The sequence below is a fragment of the Protopterus annectens genome, chromosome 14.part0 (genome assembly GCF_019279795.1).
Source record: "Protopterus annectens isolate FY-2018-M chromosome 14.part0, PAN1.0, whole genome shotgun sequence".
In the NCBI taxonomy this organism is placed as follows: domain Eukaryota; kingdom Metazoa; phylum Chordata; order Ceratodontiformes; family Protopteridae; genus Protopterus; species Protopterus annectens.
The window spans coordinates 1,081,568,370-1,081,590,849 of NC_056748.1; the positions used below are offsets into that span (position 1 = coordinate 1,081,568,370).

The following is a 22,480-nucleotide window of genomic DNA, read 5'->3' on the forward strand; positions in this document are numbered from 1 at the left end:
AATGGCTCCATTTTTTAAGAGTCAGTTTTTGGAAATTCTGAAGTCTCCACCTCAGAAAGAGCTTCACCAAAAGGACATTTCAACAGGCTCTTAAGAATCAATTTATTACATCTTTCTGCAAGAGCCCGAGCACTAAAGCCCTTACAGCATTCACATGGAGGTTGAACTTCCAGATGAGGGACACCCAAACAATAGACACAAGAAAGATGTCCATCCGAATTGGGCATCTTTTTGCCACAGTCTTTACATTGCTTAAACCAGAGGTTCCTTTCTGCTTTTTTGCCATGTTATCTAGTTATGTACAAGACACAAAGACACACACACACACACATGCACACACTTACTCGTAAACAAAAAGGCAAAGGAAGAGAGAACTTTTTTTCATGTTTTTAAGGCTACCCACACAGGTGAGAAGAGGAAAGAAAGGATAGGCAATGATACCAATGATGGTATCAAAGAATTACCAACAGTAAGTGGGAAAGAGAGGCCTAATACCAAGGATGGTAAAAGAGAGAGAGATACCTTGAGATAAATACGGGTGTAGAAAGTTTTAAATAAATCACTCACACAAACACAAGGAAACTAGAAAATAGTAAATATCACAGAAAAGATATAATAAGCCAACAGCAAAAAATCTGAGCACTTAGCTGAGAGCAAAGGCTGATGCATCCAAATTTGTACACGGCAAATGAGATCTGAGGTAATGGGAAGACAGGCAGTATGGACAGAGCCTTAGCTCAAGATTTTTGGCTGGCGTGACCTTTGTATAATGGCTGAGCTGGTTCCGAGGGTTTGGAACCCAACCCATCAGTCAAGAATGAATGAAGACTGATAACATCATATCACAGAGTTTTAAAATTTTCTTGAAAAGGGGATGAATAGGAATATAAAGGTAAGCATCCTTGAGAACCAGCAAGGCCAGAAAGGCCTGAGGAAGAAGGAGGGGAGCAGAGAGTCTGAAGAGACAACATTCAAAAAGAAGGAATCTTGAGAAATGTGTTGAGCTGGGTGAGATTCAAAACCGGACTCCAAGTGCTCTCCTTTCTGGGAACCTGGAGCATTCTGGAATAAAAATCCTTTCCTACCTGGGTAGGAGGCACAACTTGAATGGTGCCCTGAACCAAAAGAGAATGAAGCAGCTCTGGGAGAAAAGTTGATCCCACGCAGTTTGAGGGATGACTAAAAAGTGAGGAAGGGATTTAAAGTGAGGAAGGGATTTCCAAACTGTGATATATCCCTGATGGATAATGGATAGAACTTGAGAGTTGTAATTTCTAACCAATTTAGAAGAGACAGAGAAAGATGGATGGATAAGGGAACCTGGTTGAGGGAAAGGGGAAACCAATTGCAAAATAGAACCCCGCTTATCCTGAAAAACAGGTTTCTGGGAGGTAGGGATCTGAGTAAACTTAGCAGTCTGCACATGTCTAGAACCCTTTTACTCTTAGATAGAGGGTGAGACTGCCTGCAAAGACAAGCAAATTTGCAGGGATAATTCCACTGAAATGTAGGAATGGAGAACAAAAATATGCTGCAATTCCTACAGTGCTTTACATTTCCCTTGGAGATACTAGAAAAGTTCATCAACAGCAGTACCAAAAAGATTTTTATTATCCAAAGGAACATCCAACAATTTAGCCTTAATGTCATTAGACAAAGCCTGAAGATGAAGCCAAGAGTAATGGCTCATAACAGAACTAAAGGCAGCATCCTTGGAGGAGGCATCAGCTGCATTTGACAGGATGGTGAGCAACTTGTGAAATTCCCAACAGGAAAAGGGCAGAAGCTTTGTCCTCAGTTTTAGGAAATCAGAAACCAATTTAGAAAGCTGAGCCAAAATATATGTAGACATATGTGTCTGGTAGTTCATGCCCCAACGGATAAAGTGCATCATTATAAGCCTTTTTGCCCAATCTCTACATGTCCCTACTACCTGTATCTGAAAGAAGCAACTTGCAGAGGGTAAGAACTTAGAAGGTTTGTCAGAAGAGACAGACACCACAGAAGGATCAGCAGAAGGACATTTATAAAGAAATGTATGTTCATCAGGCACTTTGTAAAATCTGTCAGGTTTCTTGGAAGCATGGGGGCTGAGAATCAGGGAACAGAAAAGCTGCTAAAAAGGTATCCAGGAGGGCAGCCAGAACAGGAACAACAGCTGACAGCTTAACGGACTCCATCTGGAGGAGCTCATCATATCTTTTCTGAACATCAGAGACTTGGGGGCAATCCCATTTAAAAAAAATCCATCATGTGACAGTATCCCCAAAGGACAGTTCCTCCAAAGGGGAATCAGGAGTAATGGAACCCTCTTCCTTTGAGCCAGAATCTAAAGAGGAAGGGATATGAGAACAGTAAGCCAGGAACTCTTCTGCAGAATCCAGGTCCTTATCCAAACAGACTAATTCCCTAAATCTTTTAACAGATGTAGAGGACCAGGGAGAGGCAGGCACAGACACCTCTTGGGGAGACTTTAAAGCCACTGTAGCACTGAGTAACCCTTGAGTAAAATCCTGCCACTCACATTGGGCATCCTTACATACAGGGGAAATGTGCTTGTTTTTCTGTTTCTTCTCCTGCAGGATGTCCATGCGAAACACTTTACAAGGGACAGACCCTTTTACTCTTAGATAGAGGGTGAGACTGCCTGCAAAGACAAGCAGATTTGTAGGGATAATTCCCTGACTAAGATCTGTGAAATCCCCTTTGTTTACAGCCTGTGTTCAAAATTACACAGATTGCTGTCTGTTCTTGTCTCATCTTTACTCCTCTGCCAGTTGTGAAAAAAATATATGCTTTCAGTAAACAATTTTTAGTCTTAAGAAAGGGTATACTGGCTACCCTTAAATATGTAGATTAAATTGTGCACTTTAATATTAAATGAAACAAAGTATTAAGGCTGCTGGAAGAAGGGCAATTACTTGCATAACTATTCACTTTCCACAACTTCAGACTTCATTTCTTGCTTTACCTTTTTTTTTTATTTTCACTGAACTTCTTGCCAATATCCCTTTAAAAATGAATTATAGTCTAAACTTCACTCAGAATATACTGTTCACACCTTGTATGATTAAATGCCTGCACCTGCACACTGCTTGTCTTCAGTGAAAAGCAGGTAGTAATAGATAAAAAAAACACCAAATTTCTTTGCAAATACAACAAAAGGCTACTTTTCATGTTTTCATCATTTTCTCATGTTTTTCAATCCTTTTTGTTTTAAAACTCCAGTCTGTACCGTAAATTAAGGAACATTAATCTAGACATCCACCTCTGTGAAAATAAAAACAGAGAACATTGGTTATCTTTTGAGTCTACATAAAAATATGATTTATAGATATTTACACCCTCCAGTAGCCCAAGGTCATAACATTATATTAACTTGACATGATTCTTTCCAGCTTTTCAAATAATATAGTGCATAGCCTGGATATATTACAACTAAGAAGAAATACGGTCTTACTTTACGATTACAAATGTGTACAATAGTCAGGGATGAAATTGCCAAAACCTAGAATTTAAAATACCTCTAACTGCATACCATACAGAACTACATTACAAAATAATTTGCAGTTTACGTTAGGAATGTTTATACAAGCACTAATAAGAACAAAAGCTGGTATATTTGCAGTTACTTCTCCAGTCCATTCACTGTCCAAAACATTAATGAGAAATAGGTGTTTATACTTTACAATTCTCCATCAGTTTAACAAAATCAATAAACTTCCATTTATTCATCCACTTCTTGCAAAATCAAAGTTCACATATCCAAGCTGCATTGAATGGGACTGATGATTTACAATTCTTCCACTTGTTCACAAATTTCATATTGTCGTTGGTATTCTTCCTGACCATGTCTACTTCAAGAGCAGTTTCTGGTTCGAGTCCAAGGCATTCTTCATTCTCCTCATGAGGTGTGGGACTTTTGTCTGTTATGCAATAATTTTAATTTGGAGCAATGGAAAAGGTATGACTACCGGTGAAGTCTCTTGATGGTCCTTCTTAGTGACAAAAAATAGAGAAACATTGTATTCTTCAGCTTTGCTAGCTCAATATTTGTTGGATAAACTTTTTATTTCCTTATACTATTCTGTATCCAAAAACTTCTTAGGTCCTCCAGGGAAAAAATACATCTGGACTGGATAAACAAACTTGTATCTCAGATCTGTCTCGCAACATCTCCTGACCAACATGAAAACCTTGCATCTCTTGCGTCTGGTGTACATATAGTAATAATTTTTCAAATACACACTGGTGTCACCTGTTTTTCACAGTGCTCCCTTCTGTCACAGTTTCATCAGGAGCAACTCTTTCTGCTTTCATAACTTCATCTTTACTAACACTGGTCTCAGCTGCTTTTTGACAGCAAGACTTAGAGCAGGCATACAATGCAACTTCTCAATTAATGAATCCTGCTATCTGCACTTATATAGAAATTATGCAGCCTGCTCCTTCCAGTCTCTCTAATGTAGAAAAATCTGACGTTTCCTCTGCATGATTCGTCTATTAACTCTGTTTTTTGAAGAAACTCCTCTTGAGATGACAAATATTCATCAGTCTTCCTTCAATGTCAGATTTCTGCAGTTTTATCATGATATGTGAATAGCTACTTAAAGTTTCTTCTATTTTTCCAGAATTTTCTCATTTGATTTTAAATAATCCTCCAAATGTCTCATTTATTTTTAACATTTCGGAGTACATATGACTTATGTTTTTTCCTCTAAATACTGAATCAAACTCTTGTTCTATATCTGAAAATTGTTTCTCTAAAGGCCTTCTTTGCTGGTAATTACTAATGTAATTACTATCTAGTAACTGAATTTGATTATTGATAACTTTGACTGGCTTTTTAAGAATGCCTCAGTTTTCAAACTAGAAACTCTCTATTCAACTTATTTTACTTACCTGGTAGTCATCTTGTAAAGTCAGCTATAAAATTATGTTTAATATGCTACTTCATATGCCTAGATGAAAAGCAAAAAGAACACCCTGGGTCAAAGCAAGCTCTTCCCACCCTGATTACATTGCATTATTCAAGTGTCTGATATGACTGTGGATGGGGTCACAATAAAGGGTTCCTATTACCAGATCATAGACGCAGTTTCATGAATGTGTCTTGATCGAACTGACAAGAGTGAAAAGGCAAACTAACGAAGCGCAACCTTCACACAAAGTAACACAGGCTGAAATTCACTGATCCAAGCACAAGATTTTATTTAAAGCATGAAACAAAGTAAGTGCTTTAGTCTGGTATATATAACCGGACTTCTTCAGACAACTAAAAACTGCATGCAAAGCAATTTATATACATCAGAGTCACAATTGGTCACACCCCACTTAAACTTAATGAGCTCAAAAAAGGAAATGCATGATGCAGCTAAAAAAGCACGCCATATAACTCACATTGTAGAATAAAAGAATACATACAAATATACATATAAACAAATATACAAATAAATATACATATATACAAATATACATATATACAAATATACATATATACAAATATACAAATATAAAATATACAGATATACATATATACAAATATACAAATAAATATACATATATACAAATATACATATATACAAATATACATGTATACATATATACATATATACAAATATACAACTATACATATATACAAATATACAAATATACATATGTGTGTGTTCTAAAATCAAAAAAATTATCATACAATAAATAGCCCAAACCTGCATGGTATGAAACATTATTTTAAAAATGCATACATATATAAATAATTATACAAGCATTATTGTGCAAAAAATTATTAAAACATATAGTTCCAAAAAGACAGTTGACCTAGTCTATATCACATTAAAGTCAAGGACACCCTCACTAACTAGAACTGGAAAAATTACCTGTCAAATACCTTTAATTTTAACTTCTTGATATGGAAACAGTGTCATTTAAACCTGGGGGGGATATGCCTGAAGGAAAACCTGCCACCACATTTCTTTCTCTTCAAGGAATACCTTCCATGGGTCCCCACTATCCCCGCATTTCACTTGTAATATTACAAATTTGAATGTATGATCGGGGAAAAGTTTTACGTGCCTGTATAGTGCATTATTCTCATCGTGTTGCCACATTTCATATCTATGCTCGTATATCCTTTGAGACAATTTGTGTTGAGTTTTGCCTATATAAAAGGCTGAGCACTTGGTACACATAGCGGCATACATGACTGCTTGAGTATAACAACTATATTTACCTTTAATCTTAATGCTGTTATCACGTATAGTAATACTAATACTTGGCAGAATAAAATTACACTGGTGGCACATACCACATGGGTACATATTTCCTTCTGTTCCCCCACCTGTAATTTGTTCCAGGAGGCCTTTGATATTCCTGCCCTTTCTAAAAACAAAGTTGGGTTTCCTACCACAAATCCCAGCCAAACTGAGTTCATTTAATAATATAGGCAATTCTTATTAAGAATATCCTGTACAATATGACTCTCACTGGAAAAAGTGGATACAAATGAGCATGAAGGGCTGAAATTCTGCTGGGTATCAGTTACCTGAGAATTATCCAACTCAGTGTCCCCCCTATCACTCATAGTTGTCTCCAGATAAGCGGGTACCATCCCCTGAAGTAGGGAGGTGGGGAATATTCTCTGCACTTCCCAAAATGGGGGTATAAAACCCACTATGTCATTTTCTTATAACCTCTTGTTTGATATTATATCAGTAAGAGACTGTAAAATAACGAAGCAGCTTTTCAGCGAATTCTTTCCCTGGGAATGAATTCACTTGGCCTTTTTCTTTACTTTGCCGTTTTCGGCACTGTAGTGCGATCTCGGAGTTGGCATATTTAAGTAGGGGGTTGTGGGGGGGGGTAAAGCCCCCCCCCACATTATGTAACATTTTAAAGTTTTTTTTTTAAATTTCGGAACAGTGATTTTTTTTCCCTTGGAAAAAAATCGCTGTTCTGAGGTTTTGACGTAAGCTTTCACTGACATGGGGTCAATTATTTATCATTTGCTTTTCAAGGCATGCAATAATATAATATTGACCCACAATAAAGCATACCATGCTGATAGTCAGATAGTCTGATTCAGCCAGTCTATACTTTGAAACATTGGACTGGCTAGAGATATTAATTTAGCTGCATTTCATGTCTGGGTGTGGGTAAAGCAGAATGTACCTAAAATTGTTGTGGTTTGAACACTGTACCCCCCCCCCTGCTGTTGCCACCTCATAGCACTAAGTGTCCTTAGTATAGGAACTGCCAGTTGCTCACAGACAATGAAACATTATTTGGAAAATATGATACAATTTGTGAGAGGTGCAAGTATCTATAGAACATAGAGGTCACCCTCTCACCAAAATTTCTGTTTCATCTCCATCCAGACTGACAAGGTCATCAGAGATTTCATCCCCTATGGGGAAAGCACCCTATCCTTTGACCACCATGGAGTTATCAGGTCAGTAAATCCTTCTATCTTGTCCAATTACCATCTAAAAATATTTCATCCAGGACAAAATAAGTTATCATTACTTTATACTCTGCAGCGATCAGACTAACTACTCTTTTAATATGCATCTATCCAAATATATTATGCAACTAGAAAAACCCAGGACAGTCCCAACTAAAAAGATCACTGGACTAAAGACACTGACCCACCAAATCAGGCTTGAAACTCTATCCATATATTCTGTCTGCTATAAACTCTTGCCAGGCGATTTATGTCTGTCATTCTAGACTTGGAACCCAACCCTCCTTGATCTCTTATATTATTACCAAGGAAATGGTTTCACAAAAAGTTAAACTAAAGACTTGTATTGGTTTGGGAGGGTGGCCTAATGGTTAAGGTGTTTGCCTTACAAACACAAGGTGCAGGGTTTGAGTCTCACAAGGGATAATTGGCTAGGCTTACAATGGCTCGCAAGGGCAGTTAACCTAGTACTAACCTATGAACCTATTTCTATTAAAAATAAATAAGACAAACTGAATGGGGTAGATTTATTACTTAGTGCCATATCCATCTCTGCAATAATATGTTACACATGAAATAGAGGGATACCCTCACTTCCTTTAAGTAACCTCTGACAACTGGATAGGTGCCAGTAAATTCATCCTAGGATGGGCTTGTTTTACTCACCTGCATGGAGTAGGTTTCCTATGAAGGTGGGTATTAACAAGATAATTATGACCATGAACTGAGTCTACTTTATATACTCTATGATAATGCATGGACTCTTGGCGGTTACCATCCAGAAAGTTTACTGGAAGAGACACCTGCATCACAGTGAAGAGAAAGTTATACAGCCAAGAGTATACACTATAAGAATTGCAAAACACACCGATATGTACAAAGATCCAAACCATACCTTGCACTCATTTCAAAGCACTTGAATGCCTCCTTGCGTAGTTGTGATTTCCATGCCAAATGGTCCAAAATACTTTGCCCTTGAAAACATGCAGCTTTGCTGAGCATCTCTTGTGTGATGTTATAGTCCTGGCTACATTAATATGAAAGAAAAGAAAATATTTTTGTGTGCATTAAATATGTACAATAATTCCAATATGTAAGATAAAAGATGTAGCTCATTGTAAGCATTGTTAAACTTTTGTTTACTATCTTAAATGTGATGGTACCGGCCCCCAGAAAGCTGTAAATATACACACGCAGACTTTAATAGGGTGCTTAAAGATTTAAAGATTTTCAAGTTAACCTTATTTTCATGTTATATTCTTCAAAATGCATGGCGATGGCATTTCAGAAAACCTCCACAGGAAAATATTATCAGGTCTCTCCCTCCCTCACATCCTTTAAAACCATTCTGAAAGACTTTCTAGCAAAAAGCTGCCTCTGCTCTTGTTCAAAACCAGGATAAACTACATCATTAAATGTGGACAAGTATCTGTTCATACCTTACATCTCCTTACTCTCCCTTTTTCACTCACTTCCTTACTTCTATCAATTTCTCTCCCCTGGCTTTCTCTCTAAATATACCATAAGCCTGCTTATCTCTCACTTTGTAATACAATTGCTGTTTGTATTATACTAACTTGCCTTTAATTTCTCTATAAACTAGCTAAAACATCTCTAACTATGAAATCACTGTCATATAACTTGTATATATACTTAACCAATGTTTTTTTTTCTATTATGTCTGATTTGGTATAATTATTTAAACTATATTTGTTTTTTGTATTATTGTTAAAGACTGTAAAATTATTATTCTTAAAATGTTTTGTAATACTTTGGAGCTTTTCTCCCCGGGCCTCCACTGAAAATTGGCTCCAACTCAGTTGGAAATTCCCAGTAATCAAATGCCCATAAATAAAATATGCAGCAGCATTTCAGTACAGTTTTGATAATCATACATCCTTGATAAGAATATTCTGGTTTAGTCACTTTGCATGCTTCTTGGTAGCTTAAAACGTGCGTATTTCAGACGATTATGTCAATACCTCTAAATGTTTCTGAAACGAAAGAATATACTGAAAGAAAATAGTAGTTGATTTAATAAAATAGGGGGTGGAGAGAGGAGATTGACTAGCCAAGTTTTCTTGGATAGCCTTTAGATGAAATTACAAATGTCAGTTGCAGTTATCACATTTGCATACAATATCTGCTAAAGGTGGCTGAATCCCTGGGTTTATTGTGTTTTGTTTTCACAAATCATGGAAGGTCTTAAAGATTAGATGAATCCTTGCTATGCAATCTGCAAATATAAGCATTTGTAAATGTAAAGATTAGATGAACCCATGCTATGCAATCTGTAAATTTAACCATTTGTAAATATATTCTTTTAAGTGAAAAGGGGCTTTATTATAGACAACTTCACTGAAGAATAATTCATAGGAAGGTGCGACTGGGTACTGAAAAGAGGGTTCCTTTTGATTATAGTAAATAGGACAAAACTAATGGTAAAATGAACACTGTTCTTCTACTAAGGAAGCAAAATGGCTTCCAACTCCTTTCTTCTTCTTCTCTAGGACCGTTTGTCAGTACCAACACATGCCCACTTTACAGGAGCCTGAACATAGAAAATTAGAGGAGCCTGAACTCAGACAATATCAGACCAGAATACTCTGGGAGTCGGAGCTGATGTCCAAAGCTAATTTTGTTGGTTGATCCAAAAAGTATCAAAGAGCTGGTTGTTTTCCTACAGAAAGAGTAAGCCCTCTTCCTGGGAAATCTCTGGCTTCCTCCTCTATTTCACTTCCAGTACAAAATCTTCAGGAAATCCAGCATTTGTGCAAGCACAATTATCAATGAAGTGCTTGTTTCACAATGTAGTTCAGAGGCACTAATATCAGTTGAGGCAAGATACTGTTTGCGGTTTTTCTATGTTTTGGAGTCAGTAAAATAACTGTACCTACATCAAAAGTACTGAAAAATGGCTGATGAGATCTGGAGTATGTAGCAGAAAAATATTTTTCCTCTTCACTGATTCAACTTCCTTCTGCGTGCCCTGTTTTATTTTCTCTGCTACATGACATTAAATTACATTAGCTCAACTGCAGAAGACAACAATAAACCTATCTAGTTAGATCTTTCAGGAGCCTCAGAATTCTAAATCCCCTCCATTTCTGCTTTCCTTAATCCCCTGTCCACCTGTCTGATGCCTTACTGAATACCTTTGTGGATTCACTCTCACTTACTCATCCTGGCATCCATTCTAAGGATCTACAACCACATATATTAAAATTCCTTTTAGAGATCCAAGTAGTAGTTAGGCTCAACATCCTGCTGTCTTGTGCCCATCCTTCCCCACCCTGTCCTTCTTGCCCAGAATGACTCCCTCACAGCTCTCTTCCATTAGCTTATGCATACACTCATTATCATGTCACCCACTGTCTTCTGGTCTCAGGTGAAAAGTACCCTATTTCCTGTGGCCTTAGACTAGAAAGCTTCCCATTACACAGATTTTATTTGAAGCTTTTTTTTCCTGAAATCCTTACAGCATCCTAAAATCCTTTTCCTTACATGGTCTCCTGAACTGCATTTTGGCAATCTTCTATCATATCCTACCTTCTCAAGGTAGGGTATGACTGATGCCCTGGAGAGTAAAAAGCATTACATCTTTGCTTCTGGAATCTGTCCCATCAAAGGTATTGTGATGATACGGGCAAGTGCCAGCATATCCAGCTAGAGTTTTGTAAAAAAAAAAAATGACATGTTCTTGGAATATCAAACTGATTTATACAAAATACTTGTGTTACAAATGTATTAGAACTGTATGTCATTTGTACATCTGATTTGTACAGCTGCTTGTGCTGAAAATGTATTTGCAAGGTTTGCTTGTGTTAAAATGTATCAACAGTGCACAATGCTGAAATGAAAAGAAATGTATGTGTATTAGTATAACTGAATTAAATGTATATGTTGTAATAGAGGACACTGGGACAGCAAAATGTTAACTTGAAGAAAAATAAGGGAAATGTAAATAAGCTGTTAAACCATTAAAATGGCACCTCACAGTGCTGAATAGGACTGGAGAAGATAGGTCTGGGAAAGAGCCTTTGTTCATTAGCTCAGTGAAAACAAGGGACGCTCCAGACACTGCCATAAGCATTTGGACGTGTATTGTGGCAGTCTCTGCTAAATTCTTGTCTCAGCTTCAAAGGGGAATACAGTGAGAATCTAGAGTCAGGTGACCAGATGAGGTCATTCTACCAGCCTCTTGGAAATTATATTTTAGATATTAGAACGAGTCATCTCAGAGTACTGAGTATTCTGTTTGGGAAGCCCGACTATAAAGACCCTCAGATACAGCATCTTGCCTTGTGGTAGTAAGTAACTTGACTACAGAACAGTAAAATTCTTTTCGATTCAGTCAGGAATATAGTGAAGCTTAATTTAGACAGTGCTTTTCTTTATTTGTAGGAGTCTGTCCATCAATGTTAATTTCAATGTTTTCTATGATTTGAACTCTGTGGTTTACTGTAAATATATATTCAATATTTTCATGTTCTTTTATTATTTATTTTTAAATATATGTAAACTTTTATTGTGGCTGGTCCTTGGAGAAAATACCTAAGCTTTGAGAGTACTTATATTTATTTGGTGACACTGTATGGGCCACTCTAGAAGGCCTAGCCATCTTGGATTACTACCATTTGTATTAGCATTAATATTACACAGTATAATTGAACACCCTTTGTTAAGGCCCTTATAGTAGCTGATTGAGAAGTGTCTGGTGGCTGTGATAACTACCTTATAGTCTGGGCAGAAGGAGGCATAGCTAGTTAATCTATGCCAGCCTTTCCCAGATATGTGTGTGTGTGTGTGTGTGTGTGTGTGTGTGTGTGTGCGCACGCACACAAAATCAAATCTCTCATGTGTGTGTTTGTGTGTCAGCTACTTGGGGCAGGGACACAAGGCACTGGGTTTACAGAGAGGGTGCTGGAGGACTTGGCTTGGACACTCAGCTGAGAACCTAACTCTACAGCTGTACCAGTGGGGACTCTTACTGGGGACCTGGAGGGAGACAGATATAGAGACATCCAGACCCCGGGCTGAGTGTGCTCCCTGTGCGTTCTTAAAAGAAACTGTACTTGACGCAGAGAGGTTTGCATCTGAAAATACTGAGTGTATCCATTTGTATTCCAAGAGCACTTCCCTTCCAAGTGTTAGTGTTGAGGATTCAGGCTCCCTGATTACTGTCCCAGCATGGGGACGACATATATCGGGGGCCATCACGTGTTGGTAGCAGTGGTGGGTATCACAGGTATAACCATGAATTATGTTTGCTTCAGCCACTACCCCCTCACTGTACTCCCTGTGGTCCAATCCAGGTGTGATCAACATCCTCTGATTCAAGTTTTAATTTTTTTGTAAAGGAATGCTGCAGTTCATCTTGCAGCTGTCTGACAGAAAAGGCTGCACATATTACTGTTGTGATATCTGCTGGGTGAGTAATTGTATGCATGTTACTGTGATTCGTAGTGAAGTTAACATTTAAACCAACTGACAGCACTGTTTTTGAGTCCCAGTTCCCTGAGTTCAGCTAGTAGTATGGGATGTGAAAATGTATTATATATTGGAGAGGTTTAATAATAGGTATGCAACCATTTCACACTGATTTTGTCTTCCATGAATCATCATCATCATTAAACCCCTTCTTCCCATTTTCTACATAGGGTGGGAGTGCTGTGTCGGCTGTCTCCATCTCATAAGTGTGTTGTGTCAGCTGTCTCCATCTTGTGTGTGTTGTCAGCTGTCTCCATCTCATAAGTGTGTTGTGTCAGCTGTCTCCATCTCATGTGTGTTGTGTCAGCTATCTCCATCTCATGTGTGTTGTGTCAGCTGTCTCCATCTCATGTGTGTTGTTGTCAGCTGTCTCCATCCCATACGTGTGTTGTCAGTTGTCTCCATTGCATACGTGTGTTGTGTCAGCTGTCTCCATCGCATACGTGTGTTGTGTCAGCTGTCTCCATCGCATACGTGTGTTGTGTCAGCTGTCTCCATCTCATACGTGCGTTGTCAGCTGTCTCCATCTCATACGTGCATTGTGTCAGCTGTCTCCATCTCATACATGCGTTGTCAGCTGTCTCCATCTCATACGTGTGTTGTGTCAGCTGTCTCCATCTCATACGTGCGTTGTGTCAGCTGTCTCCATCTCATACGTGCGTTGCGTCAGCTGTCTCCATCTCATACGTGCGTTGCGTCAGCTGTCTCCATCTCATACGTGCGTTGTCAGCTGTCTCCATCTCATACGTGCATTGTGTCAGCTGTCTCCATCTCATACATGCGTTGTCAGCTGTCTCCATCTCATACGTGTGTTGTGTCAGCTGTCTCCATCTCATACGTGCGTTGTGTCAGCTGTCTCCATCTCATACGTGCGTTGTGTCAGCTGTCTCCATCTCATACGTGCGTTGTGTCAGCTGTCTCCATCTCATACGTGCGTTGTGTCAGCTGTCTCCATCTCATACGTGCGTTGTGTCAGCTGTCTCCATCTCATACGTGCGTTGTGTCAGCTGTCTCCATCTCATACGTGCGTTGTGTCAGCTGTCTCCATCTCATACGTGCGTTGTCAGCTGTCTCCATCTCATAAGTGCGTTGTGTCAGCTGTCTCCATCTCATAAGTGCGTTGCGTTAGCTGTCTCCATCTCATAAGTGTGTTGCGTTAGCTGTCTCCATCTCATAAGTGCGTTGTGTCAGCTGTCGCCATCTCATAAGTGTGTTGTGTCAGCTGTCGCCATCTCATAAGTGTGTTGCGTTAGCTGTCTCCATCTCATAAGTTCATAAGAGGTTACTAGGCTAGCAGCCTTACAGCCTTTACGAGCTGCGCCATGTTGATCCCAAGTATCACTATTTTTCTTTTTTGGGTAGTTCTCAGAATTAATTTATGAACAGTACAGATGCGTGATCAACACCGGCTACCCCTGTCCATGAGGGACAGAGGTACCACCCCAGGGGTGAATTTGCACTCTCCCATCCAATTATCTAGGTTGCATTGGAATAAGGTCAGTGAAGAGCTCCGTTTTACTTGAACAGGGACTCAATTACAGAGAAGCGACAGTCTCTGGGAGAAGTATCTGTCTCTCCAGCATGATCTGCTAATGTCACAGGCTAGGTTGAGATCTTTAGAGTGAGTGACTCTTGAGCCATTTGACTTGCCAATATGCAGCATTTCCATTACGGCAGAAGTGGAGATTGCCCTACAGGCCAGGCACAAGTCACCTCTCAGCAGCCAATAAGATGCACAGTAAAGTGACAGGGCTTTCAGCCTGTCCATGTAGCTCATGGTTTGCAGTCCTGTATCTTCTTAGTGGGAAACCTCTGAGGTCTCTCCAGCTACTGCAGGTGTGTGGTGAGGTACACGCAAAATGATCCATTACACTCTATTAGTGGTCTGATTAGGGTTGAGGACAGTGGAGTTATAACATTCCTTGACCTGAGTGTTATGCCCTTGTTTATGAGGTAAGCTACATAAGAAGGCTTTCTCTACCACTGTGGACACTTGGTGATCAATGTTCAGATTGCTATCAACCTGTGTTCCCAAGTCTCACACTACTGGGTTAAAACTCAGGAGTGCTGTCAATACTGTAATTCTGTATAGAATTCCATTTTGCCAAAGGGAATAATAATGCATTTTTTGCATTTAGTTTTAGACCATGGCTTTTGCACCAATCATTTCTTTGTATTAGCCCTTTTTTCAATACTGAGTACAGAAAAATGCACCAATATGGAAACACACTGATACTTTTTTCTGTACTCAGTTTTGGTTCTTGGCTACTGGTGTGGTTTGTCTGCTGGTGGAATTTATTTTGTTTTACTTTTTTTTAACATGTTGACATTGTTGGGGGACTCTGTGATTGCTCCCAGTTTGCAATCATCAGCAAACTTTGTGAGGCAAAGGTCATCTACTTTGGCCTGGACTTCTGAGAACTAGATGCCAAACAGTAAGGGCCCCAGCAGAGACCCCCTGAGGTACTCCACTGATGATGGGTTTTACTGGTGGAGGTGAGCTTACCAATTTTGAAAGTGTGTGGTCTACTGGTGAGCCAACTGGCAACCAATCTGGTAACATAAGAGTTAATTCCTATCTGGAAGTGCTTCTCAATAATGCCAGAGTGGGGAATTGTGTTGAAAGTCTTGGCAAGGTTGAAATGCACTGTGTGCACTGTCCTACCTTCATCCACGGCTTTGGTGACATTCTCAGTCTACCAGGTTAAATAAGCATGATTAAAAAGTTATGTACCTACCATAACGTTCCATGTTAGTTGTCTTCTCTCGCCTTCTTTCTTGCTGGATGGGTTCGGAGCAGATCCTCGGCTCAGACTCGGCACTTGCTAAGCTCGAGAGCTAATTTTACCAGCTCGAGGCAACCCTATATCCCATGATGCAAGGCGTGACTACCCCAGATCTCGTTTGGTAGCTATGAAAAACCCTGCCAGTAGCCTTCTTCCCAGAAAGGAAGGAGGAAGACTAAATATGGAAAGAAAATACAGCAAATAACCACTAAAGACTAGTGATACTTCCTACTGGAGGTCCATAGAAAGAATGAACAGTACCCAGAGAAGAGTACAATTTCAAGGTCTGTCCAGGCTAGGGGGAAGGAGGGAGGGACGCAAGAAAGAAGGCGAGAGAAGACAACTAACATGGAACGTTGTGGTAGGTACATAACTTCTTAATGTTAAGTTGTCAAACTCGCCTTCATTCTTGCTGGATGGGACCGCATCCCTAACACCTCTATCCTGGGTGGCTCAATGGAACAGACTCTTGAGAACTGTGGAACCAAACCTAGCCCTGTCCCTGGTGGCCAAGTCCAATTTGTAATGAAAGACAAAGGTGTGAGGAGTGGCCCAAGTGGCTGCCGCACAAATGGTGTCAATAGGTAGCCTATCCTGAAATGCTGTGGAAGTGGCTAGGCGCCTGGTAGAATGTGCGTTTGGTTTCGAGGGCAGTTGCTTGCCCCTAAGGAGATAAACATGAGAAATGATAGAAGACAGCCATCTGGATATGGTCACCTTGGAGACCGGAAGACCTTTTCTGTTTTCTGCATAAGAAAGAAACAGTTGATCAGATTTTCTGAATTGTTTAGTTCTGTCTAAGTAATATCTGAGTTGGCGATGGACATCCAAACAATGAAGTTTCTGTTCTGCTCTGTCAGAATAATTAGGGGGAAAAAACTGGCAATTCAATAGATTGGGTAATATTCGTCTGGGAAGCAACCTTGGGCAAAAAAGATGGATTAGTTCTTAAAGACACTCTATCTTTGTGGAAAACCAAGTATGGGGGACGGACACAGAGAGCGTGAAGTTCAGACACCCTCCTGGCTGAAGTAATAGCAACCAGAAAAATCGTCTTCCAGGAAAGAAATTTTAATGAGCATGTAGCAGCCGGTTCAAAGGGGGGCAGAATCAAGGATGCCAGCATTAAATTTAGGTCCCATTCCGGAGGAGGGATCTTTGACTGGAGGTTTCAGCAGAAAGATCCCTCTAAGAAAGGCTTTGCAACGCTTGTGAGACATTATGTTTTGATCCGCTAAGCCAACATGAAAATTTGAGATTGCTGCTAGCTGAACCTTAACTGTCGAGGAAGAAGAACCTGACTGAAAAATCTCAGCTAGGAAGTCCAAGACTGACTGTACTGGGGCTGTAAAGGGATTTATGTCCTTAGACTTTGCCCAGAAGGAAAAACGCCACCATTTACTAGCATAAATCCTTCTGATAGAGGACTTTAGAGAAGCTACTATGATATCTCGCAATGGATTAGAAATCATAGGAAGCCTGGCTAAGGAAGGAAGTGGAGCAACCAAGCAGTGAGGTTGAGAGAATGAATGGCCTGGTGCAGATGACCCGAATGGTGAGTCAGAAGATCTGGAATTGGATCCAGATGCCAAGGCTTAACCAAAAGATGACGATGAAGGGACGGAAACCAAATTTGTCGAGGCCAGTAAGGGGCAATGACAATCAATTTGGCTCTCAAGACAGTAGCTTTCTGAATCACTTGAGGTATCAGCGGAAATGGAGGAAAGGCATAAAGAAGTCCCCGGGGCCAATACTGGGTTAGAGCGACTCTGGGGGGATGGCCTGGAAGTGGAAAGAGGGAGAAGAAGTCTGGGCGTTTGCTGTTTTGGGGTGTAGCAAAAAGATCGCAGCAAGGGATGCCCCACTTCTGAAAAATCCCGTCCACTACTGATTGTTTGAGAGACCACTCGTGTGGCATGAGAATAGCTCTGCTCAGTCTGTCCGCGAATAGGTTGGATTTCCCCGGGATATGCGTTGCTATCATAAACCGATGAGAGGAGATTGCCCATTGCCAAAGCCTGAGAGCTTCTCGACACAGTGGATAGGACTTGGTCCCGCCCTGTTTGTTGATATACCAGACTATGGACATGTTGTCCGTCTGAACTGCAATAGTCCCTAAGGGAAGAAAGTCGCTGAGGGCTTGCAACGTTAAAAGCACTGCTCTCATCTCTAGGACATTTATGTGCAGATGGTATTCTATGGGTTGCCAAGTCCCATGGACCATCCTGCCCTGATAATGCCCACCCCACCTGATCAGAGAGGCATCCGAAGTGACTGTGGCAACCGGAACTGGGGGAACAAACAGTCGACCCTGATGGAGTTGTGGAGAAGACATCCACCAGGTTAGGTGACTCTTGCAAGATTGCGTCACGAAAATCTCGTGACGCATGGGAAGCTGCTGGAATGACCAATGGGTGAACAACATCCACTGCAGAAGATGCATGTGGAAGCGAGCTAAAGGAAGGAGTACGATGGCTGCAGCCATAAGACCTAGCACCTTCAGGACAAATCTGGCCCTGATTTTTCTGCTGAGTAGTATGATCCGAACATACTTTTGGATGTCCAGAATTCTTTGGTTTGTGAGTCTTGCTGACATCCCGACAGTGTCTAATTCTGCGCCTATAAAGGTAATAGATTGGCAAGGAGACAATGAAGATTTTTCGGAGTTTATAGAGATCCCTAACTGGTTGCAGATGTGAAGAGTGTAGTCCCTGGCCTTGAGAAGTTGATGCCTGGTGGTGGCAGAGAGGAGCCAGTCGTCTAGATACGGAAACACCTGGAATCCTTGATGTCTCAGGTGAGCCGTGACCACTGCCATGCATTTGGTAAACACTCTGGGGGCTGTAGTGAGACCAAAGGGCAGGGCTCTGAATTGAAAATGACTGGTCCCCAGCCGAAAGCGGAGAAACCTTCTGGAGCGCCTGTGAATTTTTATGTGATAGTACGCATCCTGAAGGTCTATTGAGCACATCCACTTGTCCTTGCCCAAAAAGGGTAGAATGGACTGAAGTGTGACCATCCGGAACCTTGCCTTCTTGACAAACTTGTTTAGTTTGCTGAGGTCCAAAATTGGTCTCCAATCTCCCGTCTTTTTGGGGACCAAAAAGAATCTGGAGTAGATTCCGGATCCTACTTGGTCTGCTGGCACTAGTTGGATGGCTCTTTTTGCTAGGAGCTTTGATACCTCCCGCTTTGCCAATTCCCTTAGACCGGGTGAAACGTCTGGAAGGGATTGATGAGGAACGGGATATCTCTCGAAAGGGATACTGTAACCCTCGGTGTACTTCACCTGCCTCAGTCTTTACCTAGAACTAATCCTTGTGGAACACTTGTACTTCACTTATCTATCTCAGTCTGTACCTGGAACTAATCCTTGTGGAACAGTTGCACTTCACTTATCTAGCTCAGTCTGTACCTGGAACTAATCCTTGTGGAACAGTTGTACTTCACTTTTCTATCTCAGTCATTACCTAGAACTAATCCTTGTGGAAGACTTGTACTTCACTTATCTATCTCCGTCTGTACTTAGAACTAATCCTTGTGGAAGACTTGTACTTCACTTATCTATCTCAGTCTGTACTTTGAACTAATCCTTGTGGAACACTTGTACTTCACTTATCTATCTCAGTCTGTACCTGGAACTAATCCTTGTGGAACACTTGTACTTCAGTCATCTATCTCAGTCTGTGTCTAGAGCTATTCCTTGTGGAACACTTGTACTTCACTCATCTTTCTCAGTCTGTACCTGGAACTAATCCTTGTGGAACACTTGTACTTTACTTATCTATCTCAGTCTGTAGCTGGAACTAATCCTTGTGGAACACTTGTACTTCACTTATCTATCTCAGTCTGTACCTGAACCTAATCCTTGTGGAACACTTGTACTTCACGTAACTAGCTGAGTCTGTACCTGGAAATAATCCTTGTGGAACATTTGTACTTCACTTATCTGTCTCAGTCTGTACTTAGAACTAATCCTTGTGGAACACTTGTACTTCACCTGCCTCAGTCTGTACTTAGAACTAATCCTTGTTGAACACTTGTACTTCACTTATCTGTCTCCATCTGTACTTAGAACTAATCCTTCTGGAACACTTGTATTCACTTATCTCTCTCAGTCTGTACTTAGAACTAATCCTTGTGGAACACTTGTACTTCATTTATCTGTCTCAGTCTGTACTTAGAACTAATCCTTATGCAACACTTGTACTTCACTTATCTATCTCAGTCTGTACCTGGAACTAATCCTTGTGTAACACTTGTACTTCACTTATCTATCTCAGTCTGTACCTGAACCTAATCCTTGTGGAACACTTGTACTTCACTTATCTATCTCCGTCTGTACTTGGAACTAATCCTTGTGGAACACTTGTACTTCACTTATCTATCTCTGTCTGTACTTGGAACTAATCCTTGTGGAACACTTGTACTTCATTTGTCTGTCTCAGTCTGCACTTAGAACGAATCCTTATGGAACACTTGTACTTCACTTTTCTATCTCAGTCTGTACCTAGAACTAATCGTTGTGGAACATTTGTACTTCACTTATCTATCTCAGTCTGTACTTAGAACTAATCTTTGTGGAACACTTGTACTTCACCTGCCTCAGTCTGTACTTAGAACTAATCAATGTGGAACACTTGTAACTTCACTTATCTATCTCAGTCTGTACCTGGAACTAATCTTTGTAGAACAGTTGTACTTCACTTCTCTATCTCAGTCGGTACCTAGAACTAAACTTCACTTATCTATCTAAGTCAGTACCTAGAACTAATCCTTGTGGAACACTTGTACCTCACTTGTCTATCTCAGCCTGTACCTAGAACTAATCCTTGTGGAACACTTGTACCTCACTTATCTATCTCAGCCTGTACCTAGAACTAATCCTTGTGGAACACTTGGACTTCAGTCATCTATCTAAGTCTGTGTCTAGAACTATTCCTTGTGGAACACTTGTACTTTACTTATCTATCTCAGTCTGTAGCTGGAACTAATCCTTGTGGAACACTTGCACTTCATTTATCAGTGTCAGTCAGTACCTGGAACTAATCCTTGGGGAACACTTGCACTTCACATATCTGTCTGTACCTAGAACTAATCTTTGTGTAAAACTTGTACTTCACTTATCTATCTCAGTCGGTACCTAGAACTAATCCTTGTGGAACACTTGTACCTCACTTATCTAACTCAGTCTGTACCTGGAACTAATCCTTGTGAAACAGTTGTACTTCACTTTTCTATCTCAGTCGGTACCTAGAACTAATCCTTGTACCTCACTTATCTCAGTCTGTACCAAGAACTAATCCTTGTGGAAGACCTGTATTTCACTTATCTGTCTCAGTCTGTACTTAGAACTAATCCTTGTGGAACACTTGTACTTCACTTATCTGTCTCAGTCTGTACTTAGAACTAATCCTTGTGGAACACTTGTCCTTCACCTGCCTCTGTCTGTACTTAGAACTAATCTTTGTGGAAAACTTGTACTTCACTTATCTGTCTCAGTCTGTACTTAGATCTAATCCTTGTGGAACACTTGTACTTCACTTATCTATCTCCGTCTATACTTAGAACTAATCCTTGTGGAACACTTGTACTTCACTTATCTGTCTCAGTCTGTACTTTGAACTAATCCTTGTGGAACACTTGTACTTCACTTATCTATCTCCGTCTGTACTTAGAACTAATCCTTGTGGAACACTTGAACTTCACTTATCTATCTCAGTCTGTACCTGGAACTAATCCTTGTGGAACACTTGTACTTTACTTATCTATCTCAGTCTATAGCTGGAACTAATTCTTGTGGAACACTTGTACTTCACTTATCTATCTCAGTCTGTACCTGAACCTAATCCTTGTGGAACACTTGTACTTCACTTAACTAGCTGAGTCTGTACCTGGAACTAATCCTTGTGGAACACTTGTACTTCACTTATCTATCTCAGTCTGTAGCTGGAACTAATCCTTGTGGAACACTTGTACTTCACTTATCTAGCTCAGTCTGTTCCTAGTATATTATAGTGCAATTTGATGTATGCCCTATGGATTGTGTATTTTATTAAATTTTCTAAACTGGGATATTTTTATATCATAGTAAATGTTATGTAAGTCATTAATGTTTTTATATTCTATCTTTAAGGATAAATATATATAAGAATGTTTATCTGAACATATATTATTTTTGAGGCTTATTTTTGAGGCTTGTTTTTAATGCAGTTTTGTGTCACGCAACACCAGATGGTGCCATTATACATTTTTGTACATTATGGTACATTTTTCTTATGTTGAAATGAAGTTTGACAGTTTTATAATTATGTAATATATGTGCATTTTATATATTTTATTAAGCACATAAGAGCCTTATGGAACTTTTAGTAAGCTAAGTATATAACATATTTAAGAAAGCATTTTTTAAGTGATTAAAAGTTGCCATTATAGTTTCTGTTTGGAAGAATGAGTATCAGGAATCTAAGGGTTAATAATCCTAATGAATTAATTAATTATTGGTATATTCTGTGTATAAAAGGAGTGGTTTTTGTTTCTAATTCATTTGACTCTGATTTTCTGAAGAAGAATACGAATCGAAAACGCACTACTACGTGTAGCGTTAAAATTATATTTTCTTCTTGTGGACTAATAAAAAGATTGGATTTTGTAGAGGCTGAACCTGATTTCCTTCAAGTGTGCGTTATTATATTGAGTTTGTTTACACTTGAATCCTTCCTCTACATTCGGTCTGTACCTAGAA

General features: G+C 39.8%; 1 protein-coding gene across 1 annotated transcript in view; it reads right to left on the reverse strand.

Moving 5' to 3' along the window:
- The window catches only part of CFAP46 (cilia and flagella associated protein 46), a 3,596,153-nt gene that overhangs the window by 2,193,285 nt on the left and 1,380,388 nt on the right, over positions 1-22,480 (reverse strand). Inside the window, exon 26 of the mRNA XM_044056880.1 lies at positions 8,355-8,486. Coding sequence (XP_043912815.1) covers positions 8,355-8,486 — 132 coding nt within the window. The remainder of the gene's footprint in view (positions 1-8,354; positions 8,487-22,480) is intronic.